At 37.5% G+C, this 13,439-nt stretch overlaps 1 protein-coding gene across 1 annotated transcript; it reads left to right on the plus strand.

Annotated features, from left to right (window-relative positions):
- Window positions 1-9,061: 9,061 nt before the first annotated feature.
- LOC126794604 (F-box protein PP2-A12-like) lies at window positions 9,062-11,469 on the plus strand. The gene is made up of 3 exons (XM_050521358.1): window positions 9,062-9,666; window positions 10,012-10,130; window positions 10,913-11,469. The coding sequence occupies exons 1-3, from the start codon at window positions 9,346-9,348 to the stop codon at window positions 11,334-11,336; spliced, it is 864 nt and encodes a 287-aa protein (XP_050377315.1). The 5' UTR covers window positions 9,062-9,345; the 3' UTR covers window positions 11,337-11,469.
- Window positions 11,470-13,439: the final 1,970 nt, after the last annotated feature.

The raw sequence follows: 13,439 nt of genomic DNA on the forward strand, positions 1-13,439 counted from the left end.
CCTTAGAAGTGTGTCTTCAATGGTGATTTCGGTGGAGATGGAATTGGTATATGGGGGAGAACGGCTTGGTGTTTTGGTGAAGGGTATTTGAGATAGTATTTTGGTAGAGTTTTGGCTCTTGAATGTAAAGGAGAAGTGATCTTATTTGAGAGGTGAAGCCATGTATATATAGAGGAAAGAATGAGGGTTTGAACTTGCCTCTTTCTTCCTATAATAATGACATGCTTTAATCTCCTTAAATCATGTCATGTTTATTCCCTAAATCATGCCATGTTTTATTCCCTAACTCATGCCATGTTTTATTCCCTAAATCATGTCATGTTTTATTCCCTAAATCATGCCATGTTTTATTCCCTAAATCATGTCATGTTTTATTCCCTAAATCATGCCATGTTTTATGCCTTAAATGATCATCTTCTATTTAATTGTTGCATGACTTGGCTCCATATCTTTTTCTTTAATTATCTCTTCAATCCAATCTGAAAATAAAAAATAAGAAAATAAAACCATAAGTAAGAGATAATTAGTTTCAAAACCTAACAAGGATTCCTAGTCAAACTAGGACTCTAGACCAATTATGCGTTTTTAATTCATGTAAGCACAAAAATGCATCCAATACCGCTCAAGACTCTTACTACGACTCAATGACTCAATAGTACAACAATATGGGCTAAGCAAAGTACAAATTGAGGTAAAAACATGTTAAGAATATTGCACAAAGTGCTCCTATCAGGTAGCTTGTTGAGACATGTTTGATACGATAGGGGATAGAGAAGGTTTTTACAATTGTTGTGGATAATACTATCTCAAATCAAGTTGCACTTGATTATATGAGGGAGAAGATAGGAAATTGGAATGAGCTTGTATTGAATGGATCCTTTTTGCATATGAGGTGTTGCTGCCATATTCTTAACCTTATTGTTAGGATGGCTTGGAAGAGCTAGGTGATTCAATTGAAGCAATTAGAAACTGTGTGAAGTATATTAGATCTTCTCCCTCAAGGCTTGAGAGATTTAGGAAGTGTGATGCACAAGATAAGTATGACCATAAGGGTGGAATTATCTCTTTGGATGTATGCACTAGGTGGAACTCCACTTTCTTCATGTTTGATGTTGGTTGGAAATATAAGAAAGCTTTTGCAAGGATGGAGGATGAAGATGAACAATTTGATAGTTATTTCAGTGAGAAGGTTGGTGGGAAGAAAATATACTGTAACTATTTATCTTTACTATTTTTCTGTTTTATTTCACTTATATGCTGGTTTATGCAAATTATATGTATGCTAGTTAATGGTTGTTACATGTTTTTTCTTTGAAGGATTGGGCCTCCTACTTATGTTGAATGTGACAAGGCACATAGACTTGTGAAATTTTTGAAGATATTTTATAATGCAACAATTCAGTTCAGTGGGAGCAAGGTGGTGACTGCAAATCTGCATGTTCAGTGGATGTGCACCATTATTGGGGAGTTGGAGAAGTGCATCAACAGTGATGACCCTCTCATGAAGAGTATCATGACAACAATGAAGGAGAAGTTGATAAATACTGGGGGAAGCTAGAAGACATGAACAAGATATGCCTAATTGCTATTCTGATGAATCCAAGATACAAGGAGTTGTATTTGGAGTATTTCTTCCCAAAGCTACAAAAGGACAAGGCAAGAGTGAAGTTGATGGTTGAACGAGTGAAGTTGATGGTTGAACAAGTGAAGCTTATCTTTGGGAAGATGTACTTGGAGTATGCTGATGCTGATCTAGAAGCTGCTCAAGCTTCAATTGAAGCCACAATGCCTCAGATGGACAATGCAGCTGATAATACAAACCAGGAGGAAGTTAGTCATGCTGCAAATATTAATGCATTCTTGAAGTTAAGGAAAGAGCAACATGTGGTGGAGATAAAATCAGAGGTGGATAAGTACCTCTTGAAAGCTCCTGAGGATCCTACAAATGCCAAATTTGATATTTTGGCATGGTGGAAAGAGAATGCACCTAGATATCCCATATTATCTCAGATTGCAAGGGATGTGTATGTTGTGCTTGTCTCCACAGTGGCATTAGAATTTGCATTCTCTCTTGGGAAAAGGGTGATAGATCCATTTAGAGCAAGTCTAACTCCAAGAATGGTTGAATACCTTGTCTGCTGTAGTGATTGGCTCAGAGCTAATAGTGATTCATCCCTTTACAAGGAGCCCAATAACTCTGAGCTTGCTCTTTATGCGGAGCTTGAGAAACTTAAAATAAGTACATTTCTCTTTACTTATGTGCCACAACTTAATATTACACCATACACTCTAAAATATCAGTTTCTGATGCTTGTGTACTTTTTTTGGGACTAGGAACTGATGGTAGCACATCATCATCTTGTGTGGATTGATTGGTTGGGAGTGAAGGTCTGAAGTAGTCAAGGCAAGAAGTGATGTACATATGATTTTCTTGTTAAACTTGAACTACTACGTATGTTTTATTTGCTTATTTAATTGTTGGTTTGTAACTTAAGTACTTAACAATGATTATAGATTTATGGTTTTTAACTTAATTTCTAAATTACTCTGTTGGACACTTGAACTGCTAATTATGTTGAATTGTTAATTTGTTATGGACTTAATGTATTATGGTATTTAGGTATTGTTATGATTATGTTGGAATGTTGAAATGTTAACTAAGTATGGTAACATATACAGGGCTAAACTTCAAAAAATATACATGTTATACAACATTGGGCCATAAGTTTCTGAAAGCCCATTTATTAACCGAAACTGAACTAGCCCGAATTTTTTTCGGTTTCACCGAATATTTCGGTCAAGGCTTTTAGAAAACAGTTATGGATTGAAAAAAATGAGAAACCATTTAAATCGGTTTCGACTTCAGTTTGGACCTAAAACTGACCCGAACCGACATATGCCCAGCCCTAAAATCGGCCATAAACTATTGGTCTGGCTGTTGGTCCTAAAACGTACGTACGTCATCCCCCTCTATGCTGTCTAAGTGTCTATACTCTATACCATATATTACTTAAAGTGTATAGGAAAAAAATAAAAAAACCAAGAGGAATCTGATAACGACATGCATTTTGGAAGATCTGATTACGTATAGAAATTAAAGAAACCAGAGCCGTCGGAGTCGATCATGCACAAGCAAGAGCCGTACGTACAAAATTCTTGTGCAGACAAGAGAGCTTAGCTAGACTCTGCTGTATGGCACCACTCAGGTTTAGATACAGGCGGAGTATATATGACCCAACTTAGCCCTAAAAATGGCCGCTAATGTCGACATCAAAACCTAAATTTCTCGGTGACATTTATTTGGCCATGACATTCTTGTCTCTCTTTGCTAGCTTATTCTGTTGATCAGAACCCTCGTACTAGTTGTACATCAGCAGCTATGATGTACGGAAGCTTCACCAGAGTTCTGATTCCCCCTTTGAAATCGGAATCAGAAGCGGAAGCGTGGTTCCGAAAAAGAAGATTTTGGAAGCGTTGTGGAAGCGCGAAAATTGTTGAGTTTTTATAGTTTTCTTCTCTTTTACGGCTCTAATATAAATCCTTCTTAAAATCCTCCATATTCTAAGAACTTGATAATTAATGAAGATAAATCAAAATCTAGAATTGAATGAAAACCCAAAAAACATACAGTTGAAGCCTCGTTCAAGCAAGTTGAACGAGATTTAAGGATTTTTTTGAGCTTTTAATTTTGTATGAGACAACAAGGGCATATAAGATTATAGATGAGTTTGATTTGAAGCAAGATACTGATTGAACTAGATGAGTGAAAAATCAATGTTGTGGATTTTGGGACTAGACTAGGATGAAGCTCAGAGAGAGAGAGCGTAAAGTCATTCAGTTTTAAGGCGTGCCGCTCATTGCAAAATGTAGATACATGTATTTTTGATTCCACATACTTAGTCAGTGTGAGTGGAGAGATCATCAGGTGTATGATGGATTAACTGAAAGGTGATGCGCATCATTTGTGGTTAGCTACACTACTATCATGTTAGTTTTTGAAGTGTTTGTTTTGTTTATTTTAGGTCATTACAAAATGTTTATTGAGCTCATTTTATATCATATTGTTATTCTATAATGCTTTAGTAATTAATTTGTTGTTTTATATAATATATTTTTAGATATAATATATATTATTTTATTATGACGTTTTCAAAACGTACCCGTTTAAAAAATAAATTCAAAAAAAATCACTTCTGCACTTCTAAACGCTTCACTTTCACGTAACTGATTCCATGCAGCTTAGCTTAGATGAGCAGCAATACATGAACCTAAAACAAGAGCTTGATGTGGTTGCTAGGGTTAGTCCAACATCAAGACAAATGATAGAACACCTAAATAGAGATATATGTATACTTGTTATGATTACTGTGCTGTAATGAGGTGATCAGTGTGCTGGTCTTTGATGGGAAAGCAGGGCTGAGTGCTGACTTCTGTGTTAGGGTTTTTCATTATTTCAGTTTTGTGTTGAAAATTATTAAAGAGAAAGAATAATGGGATTCAACCTCTTTTTACGTACCACACGTACATGATCGATGGGGCATTTCAAACAAAATAACTCGTTCATAATTTTTGGAGTCATCCTCTTTTAAATATCTTCAATTAAAATATCTCAGTCATGATTTTTCAAAAATCATTTGATCGATGATAAAAAAACAAATTACGATTATGAAGTTGAAAATGATCGGTCGCATTTGTTTTGGTGAAATGAGAAAACCCAAACCTCAATCAAATATATATTAGGCCGAAACAGGTCCGGGGAGCTAACTTAATTTTGTGCAATGTGTATAGTTTTGCATGCATGAACAATTCATAGGTATTTTACTCTAAATTGACTTAATTTACCCATGATTACCCCGTATCAAGACTGTTTTTTTTATTATTTTTTATTTTTTATGGAGAGTATTCAACTTAATTTCCTTTCATAGCTAGATACCACTCAAGGCAAAGGTGGAACACTATTAGTAAAAACCTAGGTTGCACGGACACGCCATTGCAGTGGCGTATCGCGTGTCCGTGTATTTTTCATATTTTTTATGGAGAGTATTCAACTTAATTTCCTTTTATAGCTAGATACCACTCAAGGCAAAGGTGGAACATTATTAGTAAAAACCTAGGTTGCACGGACACGCCATTGCAGTGACGTATCGCCTGTTCGACACGGACACGCACATGGGCACGCCGGACACGCCCTAATACGTGCCGGACACGCGTGTTTAAATTCGGACACGCGTATCCAAATTCGGACACGCGTATCTAAATTCGGACACGCGAACTGACTTTGGACACGATCCGGACACGCGGACACGCACCAACTCATAATAAAAGTGAAAGTGCTTATGGTGAGAATCAAACCTTGATCATCCAAGGCACTCAACAACTCCTCAACCATTCCAACAGATTCAGTTTTTGTTATATTTATGGAGAGAAACTCGTGATAAAAATAAGAATGCTTGTGGTGGGATTCGAACCTTGGTTATCCAAGGTACTTATCAAGTACTTAGCCATTCTAACAAGTTATGTTTTCATCATTTTAATGCACACTTTGACACATATATATATATACATCTAAAATTCTAAATACTTTCAAATTTATAAAATATTTTTTTAATATATATATATATATATATATATATATTAAAATATGATTTAATTAACGTGTCCAAAAAAATTTCTATATGCAGTGTCTACGTATCGAATCGTGTCTGATACGGACATTCGTGTCTAATACGGACATTCGTGTCTGTGTGCGTGCTACTTAAATAAAAACTAAGAACCCATCACAAAATGAGAGAACCCTCCTCAAAATAAAGCCTCTTGCAAAAGCAAGCTAGTCTAGCACGGCCACAAGTAGGCAGCTGGCCGCACAGCACTGACAATTCCCGCACATCACAACTGTTTGGGAGTGACTGAACTGTCTGAACGTACACAGTTGTAATGTTGAAGCAATTGGCACTTTCATGTCCATGAATGAGTTGGGGGTCTATTGACCGAGCTTGTGCTTCCTCTTCTCCGGCCAGCTCAGCCGGTAGGTGAAGCAAATCAATATCGTTCTCAAGCACCATCTTGAATCGATCGCTGCTTGATTCGGCGGCAGGAGCTTCAGAAAAACCCTAACACACCAGAGCAAGATATAGGGAGATCAAAACAAAGATCGTTGGTGCCCATAAATGTTTTACTTTCTATCCACCTGAATTTAGCAATGCACTTGTTTAGTACGTTGTTGTATGCATTACGTATTGGTCTTCTCTCCCAGCAAAGTATACGTATAATTCGTGTTACTCATATGGACCTCACATTTCCCCTCGCTGCCTACTTGGATTGATCATATACAAATTTGCTGATATATATTTGCCTGATCATATACCTAAGCTACGTATACGATCAACGTGTGGAACTGTAGTAGATGTATGAGATTTGGTAGGTGACCGTAGTCTCTGCTTTGCAGGTAAAAATTCAAGTAGCCTTGGTCGATCTCAGTTACCTGCAAATCCGATCCTTTCAATACTGTTCTACTACTTCTGGCTTGGATAGATTCCTACCTAAATGAGAGGACGGTCAGTCCACTTTCCTAAGAATCAAGATAATCGAAGGGCATAGCCGCCATGGTCAAGTGACTCAAGTTGTAACTTCAACTTTATGGTTTAAAAGTTAAAACAACCGTTTTATTAAAAAAAAAATAGAAGTTAAAACAACCGTCTAAAATATTCTAATTAAGCCACCCACCCATTTTGGGATTAATATTCATTTAATCAATAATTTAATATTGTAGATCAGAGAATATATTCATATTGAACTTGTAGTCTTGTACTATACACACGTTTAATTTATTACTAGTAAAAATGATCGGATTCTAATTAAACATAGGTACTCTAATGATTCCTAGCTAGCATAACCTGTTTTGAATATATAATCTTTTGTTAGACTTAACATATGACATCGACTTTGTTCATATGATCGACATCCACTTGTTCGTTAAGTGAAGTTCAATCTTGCAATTAGATAAATGGGTTAATTCATCATATAGTAACTGATGTATGACTAACGTACAATTTGATACTTGATGTATCAAAACAGACAATTTAGTACATGAATTTCTCATTTTATAAGTCATTTTGGTACCTCTATTAATTTTGATCATATTTTTGGGGTTATATTTGTCATTATAGCCCTAAACTCATTAAATCTACACTTTCTTCATTTGTTTTCTTATAATTACATCTCTTTTGAGATAATTGATATATCCACTTCACTTAGCATCTATTTTGTATATATCAAATATAAAAAAATTCGTAATATACTTATTGCGGAAATAAATTATTTGTATGCAATTTTAATTATTTTATTCATAATAATTTTTTAATTACTTATAACTAAAAATAATTTAGATTGATAACTACATAACGAAAAACTTATATACGTAAATCATCACAGATGATAAGTAGAGAAGTTATCAAACTTTTGGTAATAATTTAAAGGCAATTTGGAGCTAAGATGAAAAAAATAAAGTAAAATAGAGATATGATGACGGAAATAACCCTGAAAATATGATCAAAATTGATATAAGTACTAAAATTGCATAGATTTGAGAACTTCAGGTATTAAATTGTCTGTTTTTATATATCATGTACCAGATTACCAAAGTAGTCATACATCAAGTACCATACGAAAAATTTACCCTTAGATAAACCAAATTAATATTTAATCTTGGATTGCAATTTTGCAAAGCTACCAATTTATGATTAATTAGTTGATTACAAACTAAATACGACGTCTAAAAAACAAAAAAAGTCTAGAGAATTGGCCGTCTATGCTACTCTCTTGCCTTTTGATAGGTGTCATCTGTCTTCTCCCTCAATGAAGAATTGTATCCCACCGAAAAAGAACCCTTCTCAATTCCCATACCAATGATATCATATATATGAGAATGGTGACGAGGAAAGGGGGTTCCATGGACGGCTTAATATTCGAGGGGAGGATATACTAGTGAATATAGGTAAAAAAAAATTGGTGGATATAGGTAAACAAGCTGACTCATAACCACGTCAAGTTAGGATGTACTTTTTTCCTGTGTCAATATTTTCTTGGTCCATATATTTCCTTAATTTCTTTATTCTTTTTGGATGATTAGTCCACGTATGTTTCATGCGATTGCTTTGTCGACCCCCGACTACTCGTTTCCTTTGAAGTCCCATACAAATATAGAAAGTTGAAACATCGTTGGTGGATTAGTATTAGATGGTTCTTTCCATTTTCTATATGTTCCACGGGGAGCATTAGTCACAACTCACAACTTTGTATTATTAATTCACTCAAGTTTAGCAGCCAAGTTAAGATTTTTAGATTATCCTTCCTCTAAGTTAAGCGCGGCTTCTTCTATGTGTCGATCGATCAAGAGTTTAGTTGACTAGTTGCAATATATCATGAGGGAAGCAAACTATTTGATACATACTTATGGAAGGTTTTCTTCATTGGTAATGTCATAATCTAATTTTTATTTTCCTAAGTCAATGTAGTCGCTAATCGATGCTTTATCAGTTGGAGTTGTGTGATCGAATTAACTGGCGGATTGGATTCACCTATCCAATTAGCCTAGATTGGGTAACTACTATATTAGAAAACTCAATCTAAATCGGTTTTAGAGTGAAACACCATAACAAATAACTAATAGTCGTTGATTGTGTACTAGACAATTAAGAGAATTTTTTTCCGTAGGAAAAGTAACCGAGTAATCTAATAGATTATAGACATAACAAATGAGTGATGTTATTTTTTTTCTAAATATAATTAAGTTAAAGATGATGCTCCACCTTTTCATAAATAAAAAAAGATACTCCACCCCAGTATCAGATGTATTAAATATAACCAGAAGATTATCCGCGATGAAAATTCCAAAAACCAGGATTGGCTTCATTTCCCGACCAACCACAAATCCACAGCTATGTCACGTGCAGGAACGCTAGTTTTAATGAAAAAGAAAAGGCAAAAACTAAAAAGAAAAAACACCAATAGTCCAATCAAATCTACTTATCTCTCTCTCATTTCAGTAGTCCAATACAACATGATGGGTCTGGTCTTCCTTCCTCCTCTGGTTTTCTTCCACATCAGACACCGCTGTCTTCATATTCCACAGAAACAAACCAACCCTCCCAATTTTTACCCATAACAAATCTCCCATCTCTCCCACAGCTCACACATAAAAGCCCCATCACCACTCCCACACCACCCCCCATCTCACCATTAATTTATAAGCTCTATCCTTTTTGGATTTCCTCCTTCTCCTTCTTCTTCTGCTCTGTTTTCCTTTTCTTCTCTTGAATCCAAAGATTGCTCCTTTTTTCTTTGACTATGGGCTCTGGCTTCTCGTTCTTCAAGGCAGACCCTGTTGGGTGCTCGCCTCTGCCGTCAAAACCCGGTCTTGGGGACTTGCCAGAGAGCTGCGCGGCGGAGATTATGGGCTACTTGGACCCGCCGGAGATTTGTAAGCTGGCTAAAATGAACCGGGCTTTTCGTGGGGCTTCGTGGGCTGATTTCATTTGGGAGGCCAAGTTGCCTAGTAATTATCAGATTATTGTGAAGAAAGTGTTTGGTGATGGGTTGGGGAGTTTGGGGAAGAGAGATGTGTATGCGAGGCTTTGTAGGCCTAATGCTTTTGATGGGGGAGCCAAGGTGTGTGTTATTCGTTTTCTCTGCTTTGTTTGGATCGTTTTCGGTTTTGGGTGCCTGGAAATTTAGGAAAGTTTGAGGCTTTGGATTGTTTTGTGTTGTGGGTTTGATTGGTTTCTGGGTTTTTGCAGGAAGAACAGTTCATTAGTATTCAAAGGTTTAGATATTTCGATGTTTTAGATATTTTTCTGTAGATATTTTGATGGTGTTGTGTCTGAAATTCAACTGTTTGGTATTTGATTTGGTCATCAAACAACATATGTGAATGGTTGACTCTGGAGTGTTTTGTGCTGTGACTTTCTTTCTGTCTGGTGTTTGATATTGTTTGTGTTGTGGTGTTTGGTGCAGACGGTTTGGCTGGATAAGAGCACAGGATCTGCTTGTTTGTCGATTTCGTCAAAGGGATTAGCAATTACCGGAATTGATGATCGGCGATATTGGAATCATATTTCTACTGAAGAATCGAGGTGAGATTTGCTGATCCTCTTTTGGTTTCACTTACTAATAGAATTCCAGTAAATTTGGGAAATTGTATGTTATAGATTGCTGATGAACGTCCAAGTGTTGCGTCGAATTTGCTTGCTCGGATTTGCCACAGTAGGTTTCTTTTGCATGTCATTTTCCGGTGATATTTCAAGTTTCTTGCATGATGATGTTCTATAATCGGAATTTGTAGTTAAGTAGTATGTGCTATGTCGAATCATATATGTTGGTCAAGAACCTCACAGAAAATTTCGTATCTGATATTACGACCTGAATTTCATGAGAACTTTTCAGATAATAAAAGCTTCTGTCATTTAAAGAAGTTTGAATCATTCAACATTTTATTGTTGGTAACAAAGTATTCAATATGTTTTTACTAAGAAGACACAGTGGTGAGTGATTTTCCAACTTAATTATCAATTAGACAATTTGCCTATAATGAATTACAGGATGAGACCCAAATTTTGAAAGTACAAGAACGATGTGTGTTTTGTTTGTATCGTAATCATCATTTTCCTCATGGTGCTCAATTTGGTGGCTCTCCACTAGTAGATTGCATCCTAATATGATCATGTGAAACTACCAAGAAGGTTGTGGATTACTTCTGTTGTGGTTTTTATGTCCCAAGTCACCTGGTTGTTGAGTCTCATTTCCGTGTCTCTAGTTTTCTGATTGAGTTTCCCTCGCTGGGACAAGATGCTCTCCTTTTTACCCTTTCACGTCACCTATTCTTGGGACTAAGCAGCTTTCTTTGCTTTGTTTGCAGATTTAGCACTGTTGCATATCTTCAGCAAATATGGTGGTTTGAGGTAGATGGGGAAGTTGAATTCCCATTTCCAGCTGGGAAATACAGCTTGTTTTTCAGGCTGCAGCTGGGACGCTCTTCTCAGAAGAGGTTTGGTCGCCGTGTTTGCAACACTGAGCATGTCCATGGCTGGGACAAAAAACCAGTGAGGTTCCAGCTATGGACTTCAGAAGGCCAGTATGCGTCATCTGAGTGCTTTTTAACTGAACCTGGGAAATGGAATCACTACCATGTGGGGGACTTTGTCGTGGAAAACCCAAATGCAGCAACAAACATTAAACTCTCGATGACCCAGATTGATTGTACACACACCAAAGGCGGTCTCTGTTTAGACTCTGTAGTTATATACCCTAGTGAATTTAGAGAAAGGTCGAAGCAGTTTTAGTTTGCCCTTCGCCTGTCAGATGGGAAGATCTGTATCATATAGAGATGGTCCATCGTCAGAAGAAGAGAATTTAGTGAGTGCTTCCGTTGAACCCTCCTCCATATGTAAGCAAAGAAATGTGTACATTCATGTATATATATATATATATATATATATATATATTCTCAAGTTGATCATTGGTTTATTTGATGACCATTATGATTTGTATGCTAGTTTTCACAATTTGTAGATTGTGCCCTGCTTGCATAGGTTTATGCCTAGTTATAATCAGCGCGACTATTAGCACACATGTTCAAAAGCAACCTAACCTTGTAGTACGGGCATGGAGCTAGCTATGCCAACTGTCCAATGAGTTGTCTCAGGACTCAAACTAATGACGGACGCGCCAGCACACGCATCTCAAAGGAAGCTGTAGAGAATACATCAACTGGATCAAGTCCCACATCGGAGGATGAGTGAATGATCTACCTCAACTCAACTATTAAAGGTCAAACCTTGACCTCATAAGATAAGCAATCTAGACCACTTACTGTTATCATGTCAAAATTATTATTCACCTGATTTAGTCATCGGAGAGTTAAAAACCACGTTGCCGTGGTCTCCATTTTGACAAATTATGCAACTTATGACAAGAAAAAGAGCAAGGAGCGCAACTTGATGAAGAAAAGAGTAATGAGGTGAACTACGGCGCAGTAAATCACTACATTAATATTGGCGCCATATGTGGGAAACCAACGAATAACTTCGTCACTCACCGCGAGTCGGAATTTAAGCATTCTCCGTAAAAAAGAATAAGTTTCTAGAACTCTTGATTTAAAGTTGAAGTGCCTTAGCTGCGGGGCACCAAGAACAAACATAATTAGAAAAAAATTTATTGACCGGTCACTTGACCATCCATATTCTTTCATGGAAGTCGAAGTCAATGCGCAGTGTCAGGAAGCAATTATACATACTTCTCACTCATACCAAGTAACTACGACGCAACGGAAAAAAAATCATCAACCAAGCATCTGTTTTAAGGAACTTTGATGTCCAATTATTCTAGACACCCATAAAGTTCTCTTCACACCACCAATCTGGCGGTCACCGCCCCACAGTCTCGTGAACTCCCCGCAGTGGAACACATTCTCCACATCCAAAACAACAAAGGCCACTTCGCCGCAGCATAACGCCGCATAAGCAGAACACACTCACAACGCCGTCGACCCTTCACCACACCACATCATAGCGTATTGACTCTTGATTACGGCCTCAACACGAGCATCATCGTTGTAGTCACTGTCCAATTCTACCATGCATTTCCAATCATAAAAAAAACTCGGAGACCGCGCCGAAACAGCACCACTACGTCGAACTTTCAAAGACTTTCAATTGTCCAGAAAAACATGACCAACTGCGCCGAGGCAGCACCACAACATCTCATTTCTTTTGTGCGCATCGAGTTCACCGCAGCACCGAGGCAGCACCGCAGCGAGTTCACCAACTGCGCCGAGGCAGGATCGTAAACATCTAATCTCTTTTGGACTCAACTACGGTGCAACGAGTTCACCGATGTGGCTGCAGGGACTGACGCAACACCACCACTGCGAGGAGGTAGCACTGCAACGACGCCATGAACTCTACCCTCCGCAACAAATCCAGCACCAGAAAACATCCTGCATTTACACAACACCACTCCACTGCGCCGCATCACTCCACTCTACTACGCCGTAACACATCACTCCACTCTGCTGCGCCGCATCACCTCACTACGTCGAAATGAACTCGCAACGCCACACCGCTGGAACCAATGCTCATCATCACTAAAAGGCAGAAGGCAAAGAACTCACCTTCTTAGGCTTCAACAAAGATAAGCAACCTGGACTGAAAGCCCGTTCTCGACGCATTGCTCAACTCCAACACTGAGAAAAAAAAACATCCACGTTTGAGCGCTACCAAACCACAAGTCTACGTAAAACTAAGTTGTTTTTTCCCTTTGAACTTTTCGAAGTATATTATATGAGCTGTTGTGCATATATATCTGCACCCAACTTGTGAAAAAGTCAAAACTTCACCGTATTTTCACATGTGCTAGGCACTCGGTGACTCTTATCTCATCATGAC

This window comes from Argentina anserina, chromosome 5 (genome assembly GCF_933775445.1).
Source record: "Argentina anserina chromosome 5, drPotAnse1.1, whole genome shotgun sequence".
NCBI classification, from domain to species: Eukaryota; Viridiplantae; Streptophyta; class Magnoliopsida; order Rosales; family Rosaceae; genus Argentina; species Argentina anserina.